General features: G+C 46.5%; 1 protein-coding gene across 1 annotated transcript in view; it reads left to right on the top strand.

The window, feature by feature from the left end:
- SAP30 (Sin3A associated protein 30) overlaps window positions 1-27752 on the top strand; it is a 248790-nt gene that overhangs the window by 90758 nt on the left and 130280 nt on the right. Inside the window, exon 3 of the mRNA XM_069631420.1 lies at window positions 22357-22455. Coding sequence (XP_069487521.1) covers window positions 22357-22455 — 99 coding nt within the window. The remainder of the gene's footprint in view (window positions 1-22356; window positions 22456-27752) is intronic.

Below are 27752 nucleotides of genomic sequence, written 5' to 3' on the forward strand. Positions count from 1 at the left end.
TTTTTGTGCGTGAATACAATCATGTAGATTATACACAGTTGCTAATGATACTGCCTCTTGTTTGCTTACTTTACCCTCCATATATAAGCCCCATATTTGTATGCATTGTATTTATGTCTTATGTGTATTAGTAGAAATATGTAGTAAGTGATGCATTATTAGCTACTTAGTACAGTTTTCAGAGTACGGAAAAGTCTGATACAGAAGCATTCACCGTTTTATTATATAACTTTGGAAAATTACAAATATAGCACCTCTGTGGTGTATGCTGCAGCCAATACCTACATTTCTGTATGAGTAGGTTACTGTAGTAGAACGAACACTGTAATGGAATGTTCTTTAGAACACTACATTGCGTGATGAAGTATGTAGTTTATTACACATCTCCCAATATTCCCTGATACTTTTTTGCCAACATTACATTCACAACCCCTTGTTTGAAAAGTAAATGCACATGTGATGCCATCAGTGATGTCATCAATGATGTGTGATGTCATCTTTGATGCCCTGTGTGTTAGTCTTAGCAGTGCACGATGGTGGCGCGAGTTATGGTTGCTTAGCTTACCATAACTGGCGAATTTCAGGGGTTTTTCGATTTTACTTGTAACCATAACGTCCTTTTTAACAACTTTTTCTTTACTGAATTTCATCGGTTTTTATTAGTGCAACTTAATCATAACGTCCCTCTAACGTTTTTTTCAGTGAATTTCATGGGTTTTTACCAGTGCATGCTATTTTCCTAAAACTTACTAATGTCATACTTAACAAATATAACAATATTTGTGTCTAGTTTGCAAAGTATCACCTCAAAACTCTGCCATTTCCCACCTTCTAGAATCATTTTTAACACTTCTATACACTTTTTGCAACTTTTTCAACTAGTTTTGCATCCGTAGACCTCTACGAACATCTGACTTCATTGTGGACCTTCCGGACAGTGCCACATGACCATACGCGGGTGCGCGGCATGATGATGTGTCCGAGAACCCGTCCGCACTTCACGATAAGATCCGTCCTTCGCATACAGTTCAGAACTGCATTTTCTACTGATCTAGGAACTTTCAACTTCAAAATTTCCCTTGCACACCGCCTACACCTTTTCGTACTCATTATCCATTACCAATCTAGTACACAGTACATACTTGGAAGAATTATATCAACACTGCTATTTATCTTAAAAATGGCATCAGTTCTTAGAGGGGACTGAGAACCCTGGTCCGCCTCCCTCCCCAAAAGCTAAACGCACGCCTTGGTCGTCGATACAACGAAACAACAAGAAGTGATGAACGCGGACGCCTCCACGGTCCCAGGCTCCGTCAATGAGCTAGCCGGGACACAGATATGCTCGTCTGAATTAGAACCCGCTACCTACTTGCCAATCTCTTTTAAGTACATGACGGCGGCGGGGCATTCCCATGGCTCATACCCACCCCAAGGATACTTTCCATCTTCTGTTCCTTGGGAACCCACAGTATGGGACAATTGGCCCTGTTGGCCTTAGGTACGACCGTACTAACAAAGTCGGTCTACCGTCCTGTTAAAGTTGCGATCCCCCGTTGGGATTTCGCGTTAAAACCTCAAGTGCAGAATGATTTTGTGAGTGCTTCCGTCAGTCATGGCAGTTGAACCTCCACCCCAGGACCCCCCCCCCCCCCTCTCCCCCTAACGCAGGGAACGGAGAGTGAGCCCTCAGAGGACTTTCAGTCGCTTCGGATCCTCTCCCTGAATGTTAATGGCTTGAATTCTCCTAACAAGCGAAAGGCAATTCTATTAAAACTCCGCGACGAGGAGGCCGCGATTGCCATGCTTCAAGAGACCCATCTGTTGCCCGGTGATGTATCCCGCCTTCGGTCTCGGCTATTTCCGCTTCAATTCTTTGCCTCCGGCACAAGCAAAAAAGGAAGCACGGCGATTCTCTTCAGGAAAGACTTGAACCCACAGATTCTGGAAACAAAGACATGCCCAGAAGGCCGATTTATAGCGATCAAATGTCTCCTGTTGGGAGACTTGTACACCCTCGTTTCAGTATACGCCCCCAACTCTGGACAATCACATTTTTATGACGCCCTGGGCACATCGCTCGCCAACTTCGTGGAGGGCCAAACGATCGTCGGTGGGGACTTCAACGGGGTCCCTGACCCCACTAAAGACCGATCACACCCCCCCGACCCCAGGCGACTTTGCCCAAGCACTCAGCCTCCTTCGTCTCTTTAGGACCCTGGAGATAATAGACTCATGGCGGGTGTTTCACCCTGATGATAAGGACTTCTCCTTTTACTCGTATGTCCACCGCACCTTCTCAAGGATTGACCTATTCCTGATTTCACCTCACACGTTCCCTTCAGTTAAGAAGGTCACTATCGGCACAAGAGCGATCTCCGACCACGCTCCACTGCTCCTGGAGCTTCGGGTTCAGAACCCTGACCCCACCACCCCGCGCAAATGGATGCTATACGACCCAATCCTCAACGACATGGCCACCAGAGACAAGATCGCAACGGAAATAAAGAACTTCTTTGTGGAAAACCCGGCCTCAGACACCTCATTAGCAAACAACTGGGACGCCATGAAGGCAGTAATCAGGGGCTCCCTGATAGCCCAGGGTGCGGCCTACCATCGAGATAGACGACGAACCCGGACGGCCCTGGAGCTTGAATTGAGAGAGGCCGAGGCACTCCACAAGGAGAAAGGCTGGTCCCCCAGAACACAACAGGCCATTCGCACGGCACGGAAAAGACTGGAAGCCCATTACGCGGAACAAACCGCCCAACTAATGGCGAAGGTCAAACAGTCGTATTATGCGAAGGGCAACAAAGCGAACAGGTTCCTGGTGGCCAAATTAGCCAAGCAGAGACGCAGCATCGCGATCATGGGCCTGCGAGACACCAACGGGGTCAAACTATACTCAGAACCCGAGAAGCAACGCCTCGCGATTGAGCACTTGGCCCATACCGTGAAGGCAACCCCACGAAACCCAGCACAACAGAAGGAATACCTTCGGCAGGCAGAGGTGCCCCAGCTCTCCGACGCAATGAGAAATGAACTGGAGGAGCCCATCACGGGGGAGGAAATTGAGGACGCCATCAAATCTCTCAAAACACGGGCCCCTGGCCCGGATGGCTTCTCAACCAGGTTTTACAAACTATTCAGGTCGCAACTGACCCCCCATCTCACCACCCTATTCAACTCCTTCAGGGAAACGGGGGCGGTGACCCCATCGATGCAGGAATCGACCACCATCCTTCTGCCTAAACCTGGAAAAGACCCAAGAAGCATAACTTCTTATAGACCCATCGCACTCTTGAACATAGATGCGAACATTTACTCGAAAATTTTGGCGACCCGCTTGAATCGCATCCTGCCGAACATCATTCATCCAGACCAGGCTGGGTTTATCCGGCACCGGACTGCAGGCGATAATATCCGGAGAACCCTGAACCTGGTGGACCTCGCCTCCCGGAACTCCCAAAAACTAATCCTGGTGGCCCTCGATGCAGCTAAGGTGTTTGATAGGGTGGATTGGACGTTTATGGGACACACTTTAGGGGCCTTCGGCTTCGGACCGGCGTTCCGAACGATGGTGCTGGCCAACTATGATCGACCTACAACAAGCCTGAGGATCAACGGCCACTTCTCGGCTCCAATCCCCTTGTCATGCGGGACTCGGCAGGGCTGTCCGCTGTCGCCCTTACTTTTTGCACTCACCATGGAGCCCTTCGCACAAAAAAATAGGCGGAATGACCAAATCAAGGGCATAACAAGCGGCCCTTCACATCATAAACTTGCCCTGTATGCGGATGACATTTTACTTACGATCTCGGAGGCCCCCTCATCGCTTGAACATGCGATTCGCGAAATCACCAGCTATGGCGAAGTCTCAGGCCTCACCATAAACTTCGATAAATCTTCCGCCTTGGGCATTGGCCTCACCCCAGCAGAGCGAGAACCGCTGACTAGGATGGGCCCGATAATATGGGAAAGGAGCGCCATCCCCTATTTGGGGGTTTACATTCCGGCTGATCCAAAAGAGACGTACAAATCCAATTTTCCCCGATTTCTCAAGGAACTGGAGGGCGACTTGAAGCGATGGGGGACCCAGGAGATTTCGCTGCTTGGATGCATCACGCCATGCAAGATGAACCTTCTCCCGAGATTTTAATACATATGCGCCTCACTGCCAGTGGCAATCCCTTCTCCGAGGGATCCAGAGGAAAATGCTGAACTTTATCTGGAGAGGTAAGAAAGCGAGAATCCCTCTCAGAACTATGTTGGGGAGTCCCAAACTGGGGGGACTGGGGGTTCCAGACCTTCAGGCCTACAGAGTGGCAGCCCAACTGGCCCGGGTCCAGGCCTGGCAAAATACGACAGACCGCCCGAGATGGGTGGAGCTGGAACAGTCGCGGACCCCCCTGCCTCTGCGATTTCTGCCACACATCCCGCCCCCCGTCAGGTCCCATGGGGGAGAGCTCCTGCTGTCGACCAAACACACCCTTGGCACTTGGGACTGGGCGCTGAAACGAAAGGGAGTGCCAAGAGGACTGAGCCCACGCTCCCCAGTCTTTCTCAACCCAATGTTCGCACCGGGCATGCATCCCCGCAATTTCCAAAATTGGACCAAAGGTGGGCTAGAAACCATAGACCAGCTGTATACAGGGGAGAAACCGCTCACTTTCGCCCAATGTATGGAGAAGTTCCAACTTCGGGAATGTGATAGATTTACTTACATCCAACTACGCCACTGGTGCTCACACCCCCAAACCTTGCAAGCAGCGACCCGTCTTCCCACTGCCCTGGAACTCACCCTAGGAGACCTTCCGACTCGCGGCAGCGTATCCACCCTCTACAGACGCTTCTTAAGCGACTTCCTAACCACAAGAACCCGATGTATGGCCCAATGGGAAGCGGAGCTGGGACACCCGATAGAGGATCAAACCTGGGTGGACATATGGACCCGAACACATACCGCATCCACCTGCATCACCAACAGAGAATGCGCATACAAAATCATGCTGCGATGGTACTATTCGCCCTTCAGACTCCACCATATGAACCCCCAGATAGACCACGCTTGCTGGAGAGGATGCGGCCTCCCTGGCTCTTTCTTCCATATGTGGTGGGACTGGCCGAAGATCCGACCGTTCTGGAAAGCTTGTCTAGAGTCTATTTCGCTGATTACCGGAACAATGATTCCCTCGGAACCGGAGCCGATCCTGTTAGGAGCTCCAATTCCCGGGATCTACCTGCGCTCCGGACCCAGAGCGAAACTATTGACTCACTGCCTACTGGCAGGGAAAACGGTGGTGGCCCGAACCTGGAAATCCCCGGAAGGCCCCCACATTGCCCAATGGTGGACCAAAGTATGGGACATTCTGATAGCGGAGAAGGTAACGACAGCACGAGCGGGGATGCTACACCGCTTTCAGAACATCTGGGCCCCAGTCCTGGAATTCGACCAGCGCTTCCCCGCCCTGACCTATAGGCCCGCCAGAGCCCTCTGGATCTTGACGAACCAGGCGAGCCCGGAGGAAGACTCCTGACCGCTGAGGCTCCGGCCGGACCGCCCGGGCGGGAGGAGCCCGCTCGCAGAGCCTGTGGGACTGATAACCCAGGGAGGAGGATAGAGAGAGAAGACACAGGGGGGGTCTAAAGACTGGGGGTCAACTTGCTGAGATAACCCTTGCATATAATGTCTGTATTTATCATTCTGCCTTGATTTAAAATAAACAAAGTTATAAAAAAAAAAAATGGCATCCGTTATTGCCATCCCTCCTCCCCAAGAGCCGCCATCACCACCACCACCACCAGCTGGAGGACCTTCAGCACAAAAAAAGCGCAGTACTTTCAAAGACCATGAATAGGACCAAGAAGATGAGGTAGAGGAAGTGCCTACTTCTAGCACCAAGATCAAATCATGGGTGTGCCAGTTCTTTGCTACTGTTGGGAGTGTACCAAAGGCTAAAGCTACCAAAGTGAAATGCACTCAGTCGCAGACTACCTGGACAGTACTCCTACGGGACCACCTCCATGCGCTGCCACACCAAATCCAATGACAGTTTACTACTTGCTGAGAAAGGAATAACCTTTCTGAGAGCATTGCGGTCTTCCTCCACTCCCCTTCCTCAACAAATACTGTAACCACACAGCCTGATGTCTGCGGGCATTGGTGCATTATAAATAAATAAGGAGGGCTACGGACCATTATCATCCATTGCAGCCCCTGAAATGGGGGAGTAAGGCCATAAAGGAGACATCTGCCCAGCCAACCTAATCAAAGATTACGCTACCGCACTTGCCCCCTTTGTCACTACCTTCATCAATGCCTCTCTTGCTAACAGTATTGTCCCGCCCACCCTCAAGGATGCCTGGGTCCGACCCCTACTAAAGAAACCCACCCTTGACCCTGACTCCCCAAACAACCACTGTCCGATTACCACTGTGCCTTTCCTATTGAAAATTCTAGACAAAGCCGCATATTTACAGATCCAGGCCTTCCTAGAAAGTCACAACATCCTAGGCAATCAGGGTTCCGCCCCCTCCATTGGCAAAGAGTCGGCGCTACTTGACCTCAAGAACCAACTTCTTGAGGCTATGGACAAGGGCAAAATCTCCCTCCTCCTTCTCCTAGACCTCTCTGCAGCTTTCGATCTGGTTGACCACAAGGTCCTCTGCAAACATCTGACTGACACGGCCCATTTCTCCCAAGAAGCCACCGCCTGGATAACCTCCTTCCTGAACGGTAGAGCCATGAGGGTTTACTCTGACCAAGCATCCGCCATCCCTTCACCAATTGACTGTGGAGTCCCACAAGGTTCATGCACCTCCGCGACTCTCTACAATCTCTTTACTCTCCCCCTCTTCAAAGACCTAGAAGAATTCTAATGACACACAAATCCTAGTCCCAATAACAGGCAACTATGAGCAAGACCTCAACACCCTACAAAGCATATATGCCCGCATCCAGGCCTGGATGGCAGCCAATGGCTTATTCCTAAATGGGGGAAAAACCGAAATACTGTTGGTAGGTCCCAAAGAAGCCCTAAAAAAACTAGATGACTCTTACAACTCCTTCATCATCGCATCATCGAAGACACAGTCATCACCACCACCTCTGCTGTAAAAACCTTAGGCGTCTACCTGGACTCCACACTGTCCATGGATAAGCAAGTCAGTGCCATTTCCTCCTCAGCAGCCCTCACATCAAAAATTATAAACGCAGTTAAGACCTCATCTATCGCCACAGAACTGTCTAAACATCGCTAGAGCCACAATCGGAGCAAAACTGGACTATTGCAATATCCTACTCCTTGGCACTTTCACAAACAACATTAACAGACTGCAAATCACGCAAAACAATGCCCTCAGAGCAGCCCTCAACATACCTAAGAGAGAACACATCTCCCAGGCTAGGAAAGAGGCCCACTGGCTCCCGATCAAAGATCGCATAACGTTCAAAGCCCTCACGATCACACACAGATGCCTCGGCGAGACAGCACCAGCCTATCTAGTGGAAAGAATACACCAAGCTCCATCCCACAGACCTAAACGAGACAAATACTCTAACCAACTCTGTCCCAACCTTCAACAGAACCAAGGCTGGTGGTACCAGCTTTGAAGTCCTAGCTCCTGAAGCCTGGAACTCGCTGCCACCTAATCTCAGAAAAGAAGAATCCCTACTCACATTCAGAAAAGCGCTAAAAACCAAACTATTCAACTAAACTATGCTCCAATACTAACCCTTACAATAAGTAAGCAGTTCCACTGTAACCACGGAACACCATCTCTGTCTGTTATTGTTAATAACAACTGTTCTCACATTGTTCCACTGTAACCATGGAACTCCATACACTTATCGCAAATAGACATGGTCTATGCCTGTAACCATTGTCGTCAGCTTGTTACCAAGTCAAATATTCTGTAACACCGCCACGATGGCCCTGGGCCGTGGGGTGCTTAACAAATCCAAATAAATAAATTAGCACCCCTGGTTCCCAAAGCAGGAACCCCTGGTGCTAAAACATAGCTTTAACGTCCTTTAGATTATCCTTCCTACAGCGGGACGTGTGTGGACGTTATGGTTAAGTTGCACTAATAAAAACCTATGAAATTCAGTAAAAAAAAGTTGTTAAAATTTGACATTATGGTTACAAGTAAAATCGAAAACCCCCTGAAATTCTCCAGTTATGGTAAGCTAAGCAACCATAATTCGCCACAGGCGTCCCGCTGTAGGAAGGAAAATCCTTTTCCAAGACAGCCAACATGGAAAGAAAAGGCGGGTCTTCATACACAGCCCCTCTTTCCTTGCCATGGCAGCCTGCAAAACCCTACGAACATATTATCACAAGCACTTTTTTTCCATTTCAAACCTATCCTACTTTCAAATAACTTTACCAGGTAGCCGGTCCCAGGTAGACATAGCCACTATAACTATTTTTCGTCCCTAGCAGTAATGGCCAGTAGCCAGATTGTCTGCGTCATGACCTTATGCCATAATTCAGACAATCTGGCTACTGCCCACAGCCACAGGCTATACCTCAGTAACCAAAGGTATATGACTATTTTGTGTTCCTACATTATTACACTGGTCAAAAAATAAAACACAGGCACATTTGCAAAACCATGCTTTAATGTCCTTGCCAATGCTCCTCACGAGTTTGCTCGAAATGTGCCCATGTTTTATTTTTTAAGAAGTGTCAAAATGTATGTACATACGATAGTCATATAACTTAGCCCCATTTGACAAAATCCATTCAGTCTTTACACAAACATTGACGGTTGGGTCTATCTTTCTCAAAACCTTTGTCCCCATTCGTCAAATAACATTGTTAGATGGCTTATAACTTTGTTGCTGAGACCCCCAATCTAATTTTGCCCCCTCTTGAGAAAATCCCACCAAACTTTAGAAAACCATTTATATCTAGATCCAAAATAGTTTTGCCTAATGTTGTGCAGATTCGTCAAATGACACCACATTTATATGCCTTTAAATAATTTTTTCCCCCTATTGACAGAGTCCCGCAAAACTTTGCAAAACCATTCATGATTAGTTCTACAATATAATTCCAAAATTACATGCAGTTTCATTGAGTGGTGCAAAAGTTATAAGCCATCCAAAAACTGCTTTTCCCCAACCCTGTAATGCAGAAATAGGTACAGACGTCCTAGGACATCAGATGTATCTGCGAACACCACAGGACTGCCCCAGGAGTGTTCGCGGACTTTCGGGGGGTGAAACAACCCGTTTTTTGGCTTCATATGGCCATATCTAATCCAATCCTCATCCCCCCCCCCGCACCCCCAGAGATTGTTGAGTTTGACAAGTAAAATGCTGCTTTTTAAAAAAAAACGTTTTCACCGTGCAATTTGTGGACCTCAAAAAAGTCAGCAAATTCAAGATGGTGTGCGTTTCAGGAAAAACGACGCATTTCAGGTTTTCTCGCCACCCAATCAGCACCCGCGTCCCGATGTCCGCGGACCACACAAGTCCGCGCATTTTTTTGGTCAATCAGAGGCCAGTCTGCGGCCATTAAAGCCAATCGGAGGCCAGTCCGCAGACCGATCAGGGAAGTGTCAGCGGACCGGACATAGATATCACTATTTTTTTTGCCTTGCGTTTTGGTTGTTTAAAAAAAACTACTGGACGGATTTACACCAAATTAACAAAAGCACGCTTACGGGACCAAACCGCTGCTCCTGCCGCAAATTTGGTGAAAATCCGTCCAGCGATTTGGGCTGCAGGAGTGAGCAGTTTTTTTTTTTTCCCATTATGTCTATGGGGAAAAAAAAGAAATTTTGGGACTCCCCCTATAACTTTGCCCCTCCTTGACCAAACCTCACCCGCAGCACTATGTGCAAAATGATTCTTCCTTTATTAATTCCAAAACAGGGAAAATCAGGAAATGTCCAAACAAATCATAAAAATGAGACCAGCAAAGTATGGTCCTCCCAAAGTGTAGCAATCAATATTGCTGAGGCGTTCAAGCGTTTAACAGCCAACTCACAGCTTGCTCACAACAGCTAGCCTCTTTTTGACAACACATTTAAAAAGAGAGAAAAAGGAAGGTTGAGAGTGGAAAGTGGACTGGGTTAGCATATTGGGTACAAAGCCCACTCCACATGTCGGCCATCTTTGCCTAGTATTATTCACTAATGAATATCTGGTGGAGCGTGATTTCTGTTGCTTCATTTGTGTCATCTTAAATGTTCCCATCTGGTTACTGCACTACTTCACATGTTTGGGAGTTGAGGTTGGTGTTACCTCTAATAGTCTAAGTGCACCAAACCACATCATATGTCAATGACATGTAGCCTTAAGCAGGAGTACATACTTTGCCAAACCACTTTGCTCGCAATAATCAAGCCCAACATCACAGATGTTATTCTCATCAGTGCTTAGTGCATAATGTAGTAGCAGCATATTTAGATGCCATTCAGTGCGTAGTTCAAATCCACGCTTACTCAAAGTGCATGTTTTTTCTCCTCAGGCATATCCGCATTGGCAAAGCTACCAATACTGATAGCGTGCAAAAACACTTAGTGCAAACTCGCAACAAACCCCGATCCGTCCTGCATTGTTCGCAGAGGGTATCTGCTTCAATGCATTACATCCACAAACTGCTCTTGCTTTGTATGGGGATGTGAGAATAAAGTGCATAGTGCAACTAGCGGCATATCATGACACAGGTAAGGTGCATTGTGCGACCCATGCTCAGAGCAAAATCCATGTTATCTTGATTACAGAGAGTGTTCGTATTAGCTTGCTCATTGGTTACATCTGTGCATAAACCCAGAAGATGACATTTGTACTTTTTAGTATATGTGCATTCAGGTAAAAAGTGCAATAGCAGCATATCAGACTATGTATAAAGTGCATAGTGCAACCCATACTGGTAAACAATGCAACTTGAACTGATGGTCTGTATCTAGATTAGCAATAAAACCTATATCTGCAATGTGCAAAAACCCTGTAATGCCATATCCCATCGGGACAGAGTTCACACTATCTTGTTCTACAGCAAATATCTGCGTTTAAAAACAACATGATTGCATTTTTGTCACATGTTCCACAAGTTCATACTCTCTTGTTCTGCAGTAAATTTCTGCTTTTGCAACCATCATGATTGCCTACTTGTCACGTGTCACCCTTGCTGACTTTGGGGTTCATGCTGAGATGCTAATGCTCTATGCACCAGTTTCACATATCAAGTTAAAAGGCATAGGTATTGCAAAATTGCTTTTCACATGTCTAGCTCCCACCCACAAACCTTCAATTTCTCTGTTCACGATTTTTGCTCAATTAACTCATTGAGCAAAGTGCATTTGGAACAATCACCAATAAAAACAATTAAATTCCAAATTTGAAACAGTAGAAAAGCGGTAGATACATAAAGATCATTAATTGTGTACTATGTCATAAAAATGAGGGGTTACTGGGAACATGGAGCATTCAGAGGAAGAGATTGGTGCATGTTAGCTGTCAAATGCACCACATATGTTTGGCAGTCTAAACCTATCCACAGGTAACGCAGATAGTTCATTCTTATCACTCTTTAACATTGCTAGTTTAACATCCCAGAAATGTGTGCAGTTCTTTGTCAATGTTATGCCCATTTTGTTTTTTGCTCTCGAAATCAAGGATGCAACAGGTTTCTTTTTGTCGTAACAACAACTCTTTGTCACTGCGCCTCGGTCCAATTTCTATTTTATGGATACCAAAAAATGTAAAACTGTCTATATTGTTATTGTGGCAGTCGGTAAAATGTTTGGCCATGGGGTAGTTTGCATCGTTATGTTAAATTGCTCGTACATGTTGTTGTATGCAGATTTTTAGTTTGCACTTTGTGCTGCAAATATACCATTTTTGGCAAGCACAAGTGAGGACATAGACCACGTAGTCTGTTTCACAGGTGATCTTTTCTGATATCGTAACTGTGTGTCCTGTAACTGGGTGTTTGAATGTCTGACAGTTTGTTGCATATTTGCAAATGTTACACCGTGTGCATTTGTTAAAAAAAAAAACTTTTTAGTAGTCAGCCAATTTGTTTGATTTGTATCTTCTTCTTTGGGCATAACTCTTTGAACCAATGTGTCTTTCAAAGATCTGTTTCTTCTGAAACTAATCTCTGGGTTGCTTTTAAGTTTATTGGCTCAATCAGGATCTGCCAGCAAAATATTCCAGTGTTTTTTTAGAATACGTCTGATCGTAATTGCCTGGCTGTCAAAGGTTAGGACAAGACTTGTGCTGTTCTTTTCTGCCTTTGATTTTTCTTTCTTTCGACTTCCAACTAAAAGGCTCTGTCTCTCCAATTGTCTTACCTTTAAGTAGGCCCTTTCGATTACCCTTTTGGGATACATCTGTCTCTGAAAACCTCTTGCCGTAATTTTACTCTCTCGATCATAGGCTTCTAGGGTGGCGTTGTTCCTTCTTAATCTTATAAATTCACTGTATGGGACACTCCAAATCAGATTTGTGGAGTGTCCACTGGTTGAGTCCAACGGTGTGTAGGAACCAATATTTCTCCTATGCAGTTCACAGGTTATGGTCTCATTTACGATTCTTATAATCACATCCAGAAAGGTAATTAATGTTGGACTATGGGTATCATATATATATATGTATAACCTTTTGACAACCAACCTTTATCAGTCCCTTTCCAGATTATGAATAGATCGTCAATGTATCTGAGCCATAGCACAACATTTTGTGTTTGTTCCTGATTCATGTCCGACCATACCTCTAGTTCTTCCCATGCACCCATCGTGAGATTGGCAAATGAGGGCGCGAACGTCGTGCCCATCGCAGTCCCTTGTACCTGTTTGAAATATTCATTATTGAAAATAAAGACATTGTTTATCAGGTATAGATCGATCATTTCCATCACCAGTCTAGTGTGCTCAAGATAGTTCAAGGATTTGCTATTCAAATAATGTAGAAACGCCTTTTTGCCATAATCCTGTCCAATAGAAGTATACAGGGAGACAACATCCATCGTCGTCATCAGGTATTCTGTTTCCCATGGAATATCTTCAATTCTGCACAAGAAATCATTAGTGTCTCTTATGTACGAAGGTAGTACAGAAACAAACTGGAACAACACCTCATCTATATACTTAGACATATTTTCTAATGCCGAGCCTATTAGGTAAACAATTGGTCTCCCGGGCGGTTTCTTTAAATTTGTATGCACTTTCGGGAGAAAGTATATAGTGGGTGTTATCGAAATGGCTTGTCGTCAGAAACGTACAGGTCTCTTCTGACATGATACCCTTCTGTTCCCATTTTGAAAGGAACAGTTTAACCTTGTATTCTAATTCTTTGACAGGGTTAGTCTTTATTCGAGTGTAGCAGCTTTTCATTGAATTGTTCATGCGGTTCTCCAATGTACTCATTTTTATTTTGTAAGACCATGTTCCGCCCCTTATCAGAGGGTTTTATCACACAGTTTTTAAGCTCTTGTAGTTCTTTCAATGCTTGTCTATCACTGGATGTCATGTTGTCTTTAGGGATTTTGTTCTTCATTCTCTTGCCTACGTTTTTTTAAGTCCTCTATCACCAAACATTGAAATGCCTCAATATTGCTTCCAACGTTGGTGGTTAGGTTGAATCTGGACTTTTATTTTAGACTTCTTTTCTCCATCCAATGGTACTAATGCCCAGTTCTGTAAGATTGGTGGGTTCTTGCTCAGCACCCACATCTGTTCCTTTTTCTTTTTTTTAAAAAAACTTTTATTTTAGTTGGCAGAGGCAAAAAGCGTATACATACATCAGAGCAGTCAAGGCATTAGATACATGTATGATCGAATACAGGGGTATACAGAAGCAATAGGACAACAGTAGTTGGGGGAAGACATATCACGGAGCACCAAGGTCCTGAGCACTGCGAGAAGGATATTGGAGGAAGTCGTCCACAGTGGAAATGTCGTCTAAGCTATTCAGGTAGCTGTTGAAGGGGGCCATATGTTTTTGGGGTGGGAGCGAACTGTGATCATACCAAGGAACATTTCTTCACAATTTCAGGACCACGTGAGCAGACTCAACCACTTATGGAATGAAGGGGGGGTGCAGTTATTCCAATTCTGTAAAACACATTTAGCTACTATACAGCTAATATTCAGGTACTTAGCCATACTCTTAGCCCCCTCAGCCTGCCACACCCCGAACAGAACTCTCAACGGGCTGGGCTTAACCACAGAGTCAGTGATTTCAGATAGTGTTTCCAAGACCTTGCCCCAAAACGCAGCTAGGCCCGGCCAGTTCCAGAACATGTGCAAATGGTCCGCCCCCTCCGCGCCGCGCCGCAGCGAGTGCAAAGTCATGGGTCAGCGCGTGCAAAGCCAGAAATCCTGCCGGGGGTGTAGTACAGCCTATTTAATAATTTGAACTGTATGGTTCGATGGCGAAAGTTTAAGGAAACCCTGTTGGTATGAGAACACATCTTATCCCACAGGTGGTCAGTGAGCCTCCAACCCCAGCTCAGATGCCCAGTCGTTACGGGCCTTGGAGGGCCGGGGGGGGCCAGTGGTCAGTAAGAGCTTCAACAGTGAAAAAACAACCCCCTGGGCGGGGCCTGAATTGTCGATGTAGGCAATCCCAAGGGAGTCCGGGGATTAATTGGGGGAAGTCAGGCCATGCATTTCTGAAGGCGGCGCGGAGTCTATAGAACTGGTTTCCAATGCGTAGCCCGTGTGACCGGGCCTCCACGTTTGTGGCGTTATAAACTGCCCCTCAGGGTAGAAATCATTTAGGGCGTGATATCCCAGGGCCTCCCAGTGTCGCGTCAGTGCGGTATCGAATGTGGGTTCCAGTCTGGGAAATCGCCAGGCGGAGAGCCACTTGTAGTATGGGCCTGGTTCGGCACAGGTCTCGAATATCCGACCCCAGGCTTGCACCGTGGTATGGACCAGGTCAATGGGTGAATCCGGTTCATACTGCTGGTGTAGAATTAAAGACATTATGTTGGTGCCTGTTGCTGCCAATGTTTCCAGCTTGACATGGGGACGTGGTGGGGCCTAGGATACCAGTAAGAACCGAACTGCACCTGTGTTGCGATCCAGTATCTGAGGGGAGTGTCATGTCTGACCATTTTTTACGCACAGCGCCAGAGTGCCATAGGAATTGGGCATACAGCTTGTGTACGTTTGTGAAGTAACTCTTTCCGGGCCAGATAGGCACATTGCTAAATATGTACAGCAATTTGGGGAGTAAAATCACCAATGAGAGTCTCCCAGCTAATGATAGTGGAAGGGTGTGCCAGCGCACCATTTTGGCCTCAGCTTGCTCTGCCGCGGCCAGATAGTTGACTGCTAATAATGTATCTTTAGTCAGAGACACCTGGGCTCCCAGATATTTGATCCCATCAGGGGACCAGCAGAGAGGGTAATCAGTAGTGGGTTGCAGCGTGGAGCTAGTGAGTGGGAAGATCTCAGATTTAGTATAGTTTATAGTGAACCCAGAATGTGTGCCTATACGGGTAATATCGTGCAGGATTGGGTCTCTTATAAACAACAATACGTCGGTCGCATAGAGCGAAATAATTTCAGGGGAGTCTTTCAGCCGTATACCTTTACGTGAGTGTCGCTCCCTGACATAGTCCGCCATAGGCTCTATTGCCAAGGCGAACAGGATCAGGGAGAACGGGCAGCCCTGCCTGGTGCCTCTAAAGAGAGGGAACAAGGCCGACGTCTGGGAGTTGACACGAACCCTGGCCACCAGGGAGGTATACAATAACTTAATGTAGCAATCATGTTAGGCCCTATGCCCATAGTTTCCAGCATCACCCACATATATTTCCAGGACACCATGTCGAATGCCTTCTGGGCATCAAGTGTGACGGCGACTGCGCTCACCCCCTGGTCAATCCGCGACATAACGTTGAGTAACCTTCTAATGTTATGGGATGTGGACCTCCCAGGCACGAAGCCTGACTGGTCGTCGTGGACCATGTATGACTTGACTGGGAGGAAGCAATTGGCAATCACTTTAGCGAAGATTTTAGTGTCCAAATTCATTAACGAAAGGGGCCTGTAAGATCCACACTCATCCTTGGGCTTACCGGGTTTAAGTAGAACCGTTATAATTGCATCACGCAATGTTGAGGGAAGGGAACCTAGCCGGAGTGACTCATTCCATACTTCAAGTAGTTTGGGGGCAAGTATGGCCACGTGGTGTTGGTAAAATTCTGCGGTCAGCCCGTCGGGGCCCGGCGCTTTACCCTTAGGGAACTTAGATATGGCCTCAACTATTTCATCTAATTGGATGGGGGAGTCGTGTTGGTCTCTGGTTGCGGGGGAGATACAAGTTGTGGGAATTTGCTCAAGGAGGTCTCGCATATAGGACTCACTATGCTGGGGGGGCCGAGAGTATAGCTTGGATTAGAAGTCCAGGTTCTGCTGATCGGACCACTGAACTGCTCCCCTGCTATCCTTGACGCAAGCGATCTGAGTTTGGCCCCACTACCCCCTAGCCAAGGCGGCCAGTGTTTTGCCGGGTCTATCCCCCTCTCCATATTTCTACACAGCCTGTGGGCGGCTAAAGTATTGAACCTCCCTAGTGGCCTGTTCATTAAAGAATTGGAGTTCTTTACTAAATTGGGAAAGAGTGGCAGGGTCAACTGACGCCAGGTAGGCCCTCTCTAGGTCACGCAGTTTGGCTTCGGAGCGGATAAGGGCTGCTCTTATAGTCTTAAGGACTCCCGCTTCCCTAGATATAGACATTCCCCTGATGAAGGCCTTGAAAGCGTCCCATTGGACTGCCAGGGAGGTGGACTGGGGTGTATTGAGCTCAAAATAAGACTGAATATCAGCAAGGATGTCTGCCTTGAATACAATGTCCTGTAGGGTGGAAGACTTGAATCGCCATGTATTGATGGTGGGGGAAGGTGCCCCCAGTTCTAGGGATATCAAGATCGGTGAATGGTCCGATAGGGTGCGAGCCAGAATTTTTGTTTCCACCACTCTCCCCAGCATTGCGCTTAACGGGAGGAACATGTTGATTCTGGACGAGCTATCGTGCACTGAGGAGTAGTGAGCGTACTTGCGTGCTTGTGGATGTAGTACCCGCTATGCATCTTGGATATCAAGTGTTGCGCTGTGCGCTAGGAGCCTACGAGCCGTGCCGGATAGTGGTCTGGGAGCTGTGCCTGTTCTGTCCAGTGTGAGGTCTAAAATGAAGTTCATATCCCCACCCCAGATAATCTGCACCCCCACATAGCCCAGCAATATAGATACCACCTGGTCGACAAAGTCGGGGGAGTCTACATTAGGGCCATAGGTGTTCAGCAACAAATATTCTGTTAGCTATTGTACAGTGCAATATAATGTATCTTCCTTCTAGATCTATATAGCTCTTGTGGAGTACAAACTTAAGTGATTTGTGAATCATCGTTAACACCCCTCTGGCTCGGGTCGAGTATGAGGTGGAATATCTGTGGGGACCCCATGATGGTGCCATCCATTTAGTCAGAGGGCCTGTGGAGTGTGTTTCCTGCAACAGTAGTATTTTGCATCCATATCTATTGGCGTAGGTCGTGATTTTACAAGCCTTGGTGTAATTACTTAAGCCCCGAACGTTCCAGGACATCACTGTTGTAGGCATTTTAAGAGTCTGTGGAACATCCCACCACTGTCGTGGTGTACGAATGGGACGGAGCAGGCCCCTAAGTGGGCGCCCCGATGTCGTATGGTCTGCCTGTCCGCCTCTGCCTTTTACAATAACGTTTTCCCAATCCCCAACATTACCTCCCCCCTCCCTCACTGCCCACCCCCAACTTAGTGTAGAACCCCCCCTCCCCCCGAGCGCAGGCGCCACCAAATAAGTCGACACTCCCTGAGAAGTAGAGGTCAGAGGGCAAAATCCAACTGGGATGTGCCCCTACCAAAGCCCAACAGGGGCCAACAAGCAGTAACACCCAACAAAACATAAGCATTGCAATTGCAGTGAGGTGTGCTGTCGCCGTTTGAACATCATGTAGGACAGCGAGCGCTGTCAGACAGGTTTCTGCGGTAAATGGATCCCATGTCAGGCCCCAGGGCCAACAGGCCATCGGAATCAAGATGACACTGAAGAGGTGGCTAGGGCTCATGGCCAGCTCCACACCCTTGGAGGGAGATGGAGATCAATGTCCATAGTACGAGGGCTGAGCCAAAGCCCGGGTGCATGTGGATGGGGCTGAGTTCGCTGAGTTTACAGTACATTATTGCCATCAGCACATTTAGAGTAAAGGATTACTAGATGGGTTAGGCCACGTTAAGCTAAAGAACACTGGGTCAATCATCATTGGCGCGGTCGCCAGCTGGACCATGAAGTGGAATGTGCGCCTCAATGAATTTCACCGCCTCGCCAGGAACAGTAAAGAAGTACAGTTTGCCGTTATGAGTAATTTTGAGTCGTGCCCGGAACAGGATGGCATATGGGACACTACGTTCCCTAAGCAATTTCTTGACCCCGGGGAATTGATGTCTCTCCTGTTGCACCGCTATTGAAAAGATCAGGAAGATCCTGATGGTGTTGGCCTCGAGGCGTAGGTCTCCCTTTTCACGCGACAGGCGGAGGATGAGGTCTCAGTAATTTAGGATCCTGGTGATGATGGGCCTTGGGATGTCGCCCGGCTTGGGGCGTGGTGACAAGGCTCGATGGGCACATTCAACTGTGAAGTACGACGAGAGGGCCGGGTTGCCGAGCAGGTCTTTGAGTAAGGTTTCGACGGCATCCTCCATACGCCCCTTCAGGGCGTTTTCAGGTACCCCAATAATACGCAGGTTGTTTCTGCGAGAGCGCGATTCGAAGTCGTCGCACTTTGCCTTCACACTCTTCATGTTGTGCGACAAGGGGGCAACTGTGTTCTGCAGCACCTGAATATCATCTTCATTCGTAGATATCCTACTTTCAGCATCAGTGATTCTGGTCGCCGCCTGGTCCACTCGTGATTTTAGGGAGGCCACATTGGCATTGATGTCATCCAACTTCTCATGGAAAGAGGCAAAGTTTTTGGCCATGGATTCCATAAGTGTAGTCAAGTCGGGGGCAGTTGCACACGGGTGAGGGTCAGCCTCAGGTTCCTCCTGCAGGGATGAAGTATGACCTGCGTCTGCCCTTGGGACAGTCTTAGTAAATTTGTCCATGGCTCCCCCCTTAGAGGCCCCTCGAGACCTGTTGAACATTGCTGGTATAGGCCTGGGTGAGGCGGGGGCCCACAGTCGCAACGGGTGGGGGAGGGCGGGTGGCCAAGGGATTGAGGTATTGGAGGGTAGCTGGCACTACACTTGTGTCGTCGGAGCGGACAGACTATGGCAGCAGTGGAGGCAGGGAGGCCGCAGCCGGATAGCGAGCATTGGGCCCCTCAAGGGGCAAGAGGGGGAGGTCGCCGATCCACCAACACAAGCAGCCACCTGGCAAACTGTCATACGGGTCCTTTAATTGCAGGCCATCTGCATCAAGTTTGGGGTAGGGTGCAGCCCGGGGCCCCAGTGATAGGGGATGGAGAGGTGTCCAGTGCCAATAGCACAAGTTCCTGAGCACCTGCTCCCCAGAGTGGGCAGACAGGATCTGATTACCTAATCCAGTGTGGGACAAAAAGTTCCAAAGTTCCAAGCGGCAACAAGTCAGAGGGTTAAAGGCCGGTACGGGAGGCACCGCAATGTCCACAGCACAGGTGCTTAGAAAGTGGCTGGAAATAATATTTCTCCCACCCGAACGGACGGGAGAAATATTATTTCTGCTACTTTCCAAGCACCCAGGCCTGCAGTAATAACGTGGCCTGCTTGCAGAGGGCATTTTTAATTTTCTTCCAGTCTCGTGATTAAAGCTTAATCACAAGACTGAAAAACAATGCCCTCTGCAAGCAGGCTATGTTATTGCTGCAGGCCTGGGTGCTTAGAAAGTGGCTGGAAATAATATTTCTCCCGCCCGAACGGACGGGAGAAATATTATTTCTGCCAATTTCCAAGCAGCCAGGCCTGCAGCATACTTGCCAACATTTTGTGGCCAAAAAATTGTAGGATTTTTCAAGTTTCACAACTAATGCTTTGCATAACAATTACATCACAGGAAAATACAAAACATACATTGTTGGCACCACTGGAACGTTCTAAAATACACAACCCACCCAACAGCACAAGATGGAAAGATGTTCAAATGTTAAAAATGTATAATTCTGAATGTAAGTTAACACCAATTACCTACCTTCACTGAAGGTAATCACACAGAGCTGGTAGGCAACGTTTGTCACTGCTCTGTAGCAGCAGCCGGGGCAGTACATATTTATTCCTGCAGTGCAAGATAAATAACTGAACAACATGGAGACTGATACTCTCCTCAGTCTGATATGCAGATGATGTGCGATGGTGGCACGCTCTACCACTTGCCTTCACTGGTGGTTCACCTAAGGCCTGTCCCGGCCAGAGTGCAGGGCAAAGTCATGTAGCTGTCAGGTCACTGTATTGGTCTGAGCCCATCACTCTGCACAGAACGTTGAACTGAAAAATGTTTTCAGAGCTTTTTTTTATCAGATCTAATTATGTAGTCCATTCATCCAGTGAACTTTTACCATTTTACACTCATTGCACAAATGTATTACTTCAGAGGTACATAGAAATGCTGTATTCTTACTAATTGTATGTCTTGGGGTAAAACTAACTTCTGGTGACATTTAAAATAGGAGTACAAAATTGCTAATCAAATAGGTTTATTTGCTAATCAAAAATATTTTAATTAGCAAATTCGCTAATCAATTTTTGAAGACTAATTTATGCCTTGGGGCAACTCATCAGCAAGATGTGGGGTGTCAGGAATGATGGAAACCGCAGCTGCAGATGGATTTTGGCCAGAGCCACACAGAGCTCAAAGGCTAAGCAGCCATCTTGGGCTGCTCCACAGCGCCACCACATCTGTTCCTTTTTCAAGTTCCATTAGATCATATAGTATATCGAGTTCTTTTATGACAATTTCTGTTCTTCCTGTTTGTGCTACATTTTTGCGTTGGTTCCAGGTGTTGGTGGAAAAGAATTTCTCTAAACAAACCTTGCGGCTAAAGAGGTCAAGATCTATCCTTGACTGGACATATTCATTTTTTTGCATTTGGACAAAAGTTGAGACCCAAACTTCGTATTTTGTGTTGATTGGTAGTCCAGGTGTAATCAGATAAGTTTATCATCTTGAAACTGCCCTCATTCTGTTCACATGAGCCACTCATTTGTCAGAGCGCAGAGATCTGGCAGTGGTATTGTTCATGGAGCTTACTTCTCCTTTGTCCCCTCCTCATTTGTTTCGACCACCTCTCCCTCTGCCCTGATTTCAATGTCCACCTCTTTTTTTTTTTTTTTGCCACATTGGCATAGCAAGCACATTTCGTCTAAAAAATTTAGACTGATGCTAGGTTCTTCAGTGTCACTTTCGGTTAAGTCTGATTATGATAATGACGAAGTTTCACTGGTGCTTGCTAATGTTTCATCAGTGGTCGGGAGGGTTTATTCAAAGATGCTTGTCGTAGTTGATCAAACCTCCTTGCGAAGGTATAGACTCTTCCTGTCTCATAGTCTTCCTTGTCCCGCAGACATTTTCTTTGTTTGATTTATTGCTCATATTCAGACCGGTTTTTCTCCATTGTCTTTTTTAGTTTCCTTCCCTCTTCAGTTTCTGGTATAGAGTTAAGTTTATCTTCCGCTTCTGTTATTTTTTCTAACAGTGTTGTACGAACACTGCCTGTATATTTTATCAGCAAGGGTAGGAAGGTTTTTGAACCTCCATTGGTGGCATTGCTCCATTCTTTCAACATCAATGGGTCCTGCTCCTCAAAGGATGGAATTGTTAAAATCCTCAGACCTCATGGTATTCTGCCAACCTCTGTAGTTTAGTTTTTCAGTGAATGGTCTTCCCACCATTTGCTCACTTCCTTATGTTGTAGTTTTTCAAGTTCTTTCAGAAGGCCAATCGCGCTATCATTTTTATATATATATCTTTAATTTAGTATTGTGTGATATATGGGCATGAATAAATAACTGCTAACATGTAATAACACTATGAAAACTAAGTATTGTTATAACTGATTATATAAGTGTGTTCCTTGACTTTTCACCGTGTGAACTCATTAAGCACCCATTACTAGGCTCGCCCCTCCTGAGATTTAGTTTTGAGCACTCGCCTGGATAACTTGAACTGGTTTGGCTACAGCTCACAAGTTGTCCCTCTCACAGAACTCTGATCTTCTATACATCTGTCCACCAAGCCAGAATATAGAAAATCAGTCCTAACAAAGGGTAAGATGGCAAACATTAAAGCGTTGAGTGGCTGCGTAAGTCCGTAAGGTTTCAGAGGTTACGAAAAGGACGTCCAGTATCTCAATGTTTCTCCATTGTTTGTTTTAGGTTGATTTATTTCAATTGCAAGTAAACACACTGAGAAGATATAAAAGACATTTCAAGTTACAAGCCAGACCAGGGCTAAACAAAGCACAGCTTGTTGAAGTAAGTACTGCTTTACAGTTAATTTGTTAAATATTGAAAATGCATTGTATAGTAGTGATAAAGTACAGTTATCGCCTAGCTTTCATTTTTAGTTTTGACTGTTTGGTAGTGCAGTGACCAATTGTCAACTGTTGTAATATGAAAAGGAGGAAAGCAGGGAATACTGACTCAACAAAATGCTCATTTCCGAACATTACACTCTGTGTGTATATTTCCATATGGAAAGTAGTGTACTGCAAACAGTGCAAAATGGTGGTCTGCTGCAGTGGGTGAGGATTTGTTTTCTTCACTTCCAACCCCCTGCATTTCAATAACTGGAAAATGGCGAGTTGCTAAGGAATTAGGGATACTGTGTAGCATTACTGTGAGTACTTGGTCCTTTGAATTGGCAAAGCTAATGGCAATAACACCCGATCCGGCTTGCCTGAATAGGTGGTAACAACGCCAGGGCCCATCGTTCAGGCCCTCGCTATGCTTGGGCCTAACACTTGGGTACCGGGCCGTTACCACCCGATCCGGCTTGCTGGATCTGTTATTGCCATAGTAGAATCTCAATGGCATCTTTGTACAAGGCTCAGTTTTCTGAAGAAAGCTCTATTGTAAGAACGGTGAGAAATTCTGCCAGCATTTTAGTAGACTATTTCAACAAGTGGTAAGTCAATTGCTATCTGGGACACGTGGACATATGTTGGGAAAGATTGCTCTTTTGGCAACTTTCTCTCCATAGTGTCTATGGACCCCCAATCCGTTTGCTTTGTTTTTGAACCTATCCTGACTTTTTGAGGCTAAGTAAAGCCTTCCGCTTCACTTCGCCTGGCTTTTGCTAATTTGTTAGGCAGAAACTGAGCAGTCCTTTTGTCTTTTACTTTATGTAACCTTTAAAATTGCGCACAGCATCGTACAATTGTATGCTCATTCCACTGCAATGTATCACCCTTGTCTTTTACACTTGCGATTTCTGCTTACTTGATATATGCCTAAAGACAAGCTGGTGACGACGATTCTATTCTTAATTTCGTTGTTATTTGTAGTGTGCACATTTGCATTAACGGCATATGGCTACCAAACGTGGCTAGTGCCGTAAAATGTCCACACCACAAGATGTCTGCTTGTTCTTTGGCCATATTGTTGTTTGGCCTTCTTCCTGTCTTGCCAGGTTAGGAAATCCCATATAAGGTCATGCACTTGCCCAGGAAGTAGCAGCTCTCATGGGCTAGTGATGCCTTTGTGTGCGTGTGGCTCAGGAAGGGGCTGTGACATTCTAGTCCCGATCCATATTCCCAAATCCAGAGAGTCTAGGTGTGGGGCATGAGTGAAACCAATAGTTGGCCCTGATTAGCCAACTACTGGCTGTTTGAATTTTGGAGATCCTTACCATTAACGGGCTTGAACTTCCTTGCAGGCTAGATTTTGGATAAGAGTAGGACTCCTGCAGCCATTTCTTCAGATCAGCGTTGGAGCCAAGAATCCCTCGTTGAACAGCTGACGGACAATCCGAAGAAGATTCCTGAAGAGGCCCAGCGTCCCTTCCTGTGTCTGGCCCGGTGAAGCCCTGTCTGCCCACCTGATCTGTGAAGGTCCTGTGCAGTGCTTCAACCCCTGGACTGGTGGGACCAACCAGTCTCAATGTGTTCTCGAGGATCCAGCCATCCTGAGCCTTCAGAAGTGTCCCTGGGCCACGCAGTGGACTGACGAGCTCTCCAGAGGGCTACCTTGTGAGAACCATCTGCATTTTCAGCCAGAACTTTAGTGATCCCCAGCTTGTGGTATAGGTCGCCTTCCAAACGAATTTCAGCCTACCAGCTTCAAGGTATCCGGTCCTGGAAGGGGGTCTACAACTGTGATTCAAAGGATGATTGCCGTTGTCTGTGTGCTGTCGCCGCCGCCGCTGGAACGCTACTTTCCGCGTCTTGTGAAGTGTCCTGGTGAGGGATGCATTGGTGCATTCTGCATTGCCCCATCGCCAATGGTTGTACTCTGCTCCTGGACCCGACCGGAAGAATACTTGCACCTGTAGCTCCTGGACACTTCTCATCGGAACCAAAGGCGGGAAAACCAACCTCCAGCAAAATCTCCTCCCCCAATTGGCCCATCTAGTCAGTTGTGAAAACCGGAGTAAGGGGGGGTAAGTAAACGCAAAGCATTTGTCTAGCCCACACCCCCCCTCCACCCCCCGAACCACCCCACCCCACCCCCTACCACCTGTCCTCCATAGGATAAGATTCAGAACAATCCTCTTTCCCCTACCATTCCACTGTTTTGGTCATCAAACCTGAGTAGTTAAACCTGAAAGATAAGAATACATTTAACGTATCCTGTAACTTTGTTGCATCTTTGCTTATGAACAACCACCAACACAAGTAACTTACCTGCTACAGATATATTCTTGGTAGAAGCATTGTGACTTTTGAGCACAAGGCCTCGATCTTTATAGGGATTGGGCTGCTGAAGCTAGGGAATATCACTGATGACTTGATTCCATTTTACTGCATTGCTTTACTTACCTCCTTTATTGATTTAAGTCTTTGAATGCATTTTAAGAACATGCAATATCACATGCTTGTTTCAGGTTTTAGTGTTAAGGCCTAGAATAAATACTGTATTTTTAAACATGCGTGTCTAAATTGAATTATTGTATGCTTCAATGTGTGGACTCATGGGGACCCTCTAACACCACTCACTCTCCCGAGAATAGCCTTGACTGCTCTACATTGCTACTTTGATTGGGTTTTGGCTAATGTCTCAGGATTCCACTGCACTGTTCACTATAACTAGGGTGGCCTCCTAAAATCTGTCCACCAGGCTAGATTCTAGAAATCCATCTTAACAAGTTGGTGGCAGCGATGGGATAAGGTCTTGGGTACCCCAGTAGTGCACTAGAACTACACAGAACACTATGATTCGAAGTTAGTTGTTGATATATCAACTGTCTACTCTTTTCAAATATATAAACATTTACCATGCCTACTCTTGCTGCACTCCAAGTTGAACATTTAAAATAAAGTTGTGTTTAAATAGATGATTGCCATCCTCTGGTTTTAAGGCTGATCTCTATAAGAATTGCTAGATCACCATGAATCCAGGATTGTTCCTTTGACATGAAGCAGTGATCCAGTAGATGCTGGGGCACGTCCCAGCAGTAGCAATGGGCTTGTGCTAACTGCCACTATTGAATATGCAGAAGATGATGAGCCTTCTCATGTCTCAATGGGAACCTCAGAAGTTGAGGCCTTATATGAGGTGAAAAAGAAAAAACAGACTCGGAGTAAAGGAGTTGGAGTTGAATGTGGCTAAGCTTGAGTTTGAAATATAGAGAGACAGAAAGACGGGCAACTCACTCTGGAGTTGGCCAGACTACAAGAGTCTCAAGGCTCCTCCAGAGGTTCCGGAAGCGGTTCTGGATCCTCTTCTCATAGAAGATTTCCTAAGGATCTGCTTAGTAGATATGATGAGACAAATAATATAATTGATTGGCTGACAGCTTTTGAGTATGCTTCTGAGGTACAAGAGGTAGGTCAGCCTCATAATATTGCTTGGTTGCCCAGCAAACTATGCCTGTTCTGTGAGCTACCGCCTGATCCGACAAGAAGATTAGCCCTATATTATTAAAACTTACTAAAATGGGAAGAAAGTGATCGGGAATGTGACCTGATGAGGGGAGAGGGAAGAGAGCCAGCGAGAATGCTCAAGTCAGCAGGGTGCTGTGAGAAACCAAAGGGTATCTTGCCCACTAGTCCTCAGGGACTTGTCATTCAGGTGGCGAGGACACGGCCATTGCTTTTGGATCCAGTTCCTGGGAGGTGGACCAGTGTGGGAGGATCACCTGGATGAGGGCTCTTAGGAGAATGGCAGTGAGGCAGCTGGTGGCGAGATACAGTATTCATCTCTTTCCCGTACCTATGATCCCTCCTATTTCATAGGATTCTGCAATGTCCCAACCCCTCCTTCAACACAAACACTGGACCGAGGAAGAGGGCGACTGAGAGTAACACTAACTCTTACACATCACATTGGACATGTCCCACTAATTGGGTCAGGCACAGTCAGGCACTGGACTCAAAGTCCATACACCTAGTGCCAATTGGATAAAAGACGGAACGTAGAAACACACTCTGAACAAGGTGGAAAATGAGTAAGAGCAGAACCTCTGGGTCAAAGACAAACCTACTGGAGCAGAGCAACGGATTGAGGGACGAGAGCCACGGGAGGAGAATCCCAGGAGTTCCCTGCAGAAGGTTGTTGCCTCCAAAAGGCAAAGAAAGGCACGCGAAGACGGCAGAGTCCCAAACAAGAAAGCTGCATTGGGTTTCAAGGAGGCGAGTGACCCTGCTGACTGAACGGCAGAGTTGGGAAGGCGAGGTCAAGCATGTTGTACTAACCTTGACTCTAGGATCAAAGCAGCACGGAACCAAAAATAAATGCACACAGCCGGTGAGTTGGCAAGTGACGTGAGAGACCGGTCTGTGCTAAAGAAAGTTAGTAGCAACATATCGCACAATTGAAGGCTGCATGCATGTGGATGAGATGCAGAGAAAGCCAGGCCTGCAAATGAACCTTGAAGTAACGAGAGCTGTAAAGTCAGTGATACTGAGTAACAGAGTGGTCTGGTTAAAGGAAGTAGCCCACTCGAAAGTCTCTGTGAAAGGTGAAAAGTTTGTAGCAACAAAGTGAATGAACTGTAAAAGCAAAGTGAATAAAATTGACCCCGAGAAAAGGGCGAGAGTAAAAAGGTGGATGTTGAACTTTGGTGCGTTATACAGTGAACTACCCAGACCTGGAAGCACTGGGGCAAATTTGATAGAAGTATGAATTACAAGTTGGAAAGTCGAAGTGGTCCTGCGGAGGTCTGAAGAAAAAGCCACGCACATTCGAAAGTCTTCGACATCAAGAAACGGTCCGAAAACAACAGAAGGAGACCGAAGATATAATAAGTTAGGGTAAGGGAACCCCAAAAGTAGGTGAATCAAGCTTAGGGAAGGGAACCCCTGTAAGTGTTTTGTTTTGCTGTGAAAGGTCCGAGCCCGATTGAGGGAGACCGATGTGAACTGTTTGAACTGCATTTGAAATTTGAAAAGAAAGCCTAACGTGGAAGGCCAGGCAGTCCTCGGTCGACGTATTAAACTGCCTTTGTGTTACGAGACTGAGCCAGTGTGTGTCATCTTGCCTACAGGGACTGCCTTACTCTGTACTGTCCAACGTAAGGAGGTGAGCTGACTCGGCCACATTTATTCTTTATATTTGGACACCGACTTTCCTTTACATGCTTATTCTCCTTTTCACACTTTTGTACTAGATAT

This window comes from Ambystoma mexicanum, chromosome 6q, assembly GCF_040938575.1.
Source record: "Ambystoma mexicanum isolate Mex_15411 chromosome 6q, UKY_AmexF1_1, whole genome shotgun sequence".
In the NCBI taxonomy this organism is placed as follows: Eukaryota; Metazoa; Chordata; class Amphibia; order Caudata; family Ambystomatidae; genus Ambystoma; species Ambystoma mexicanum.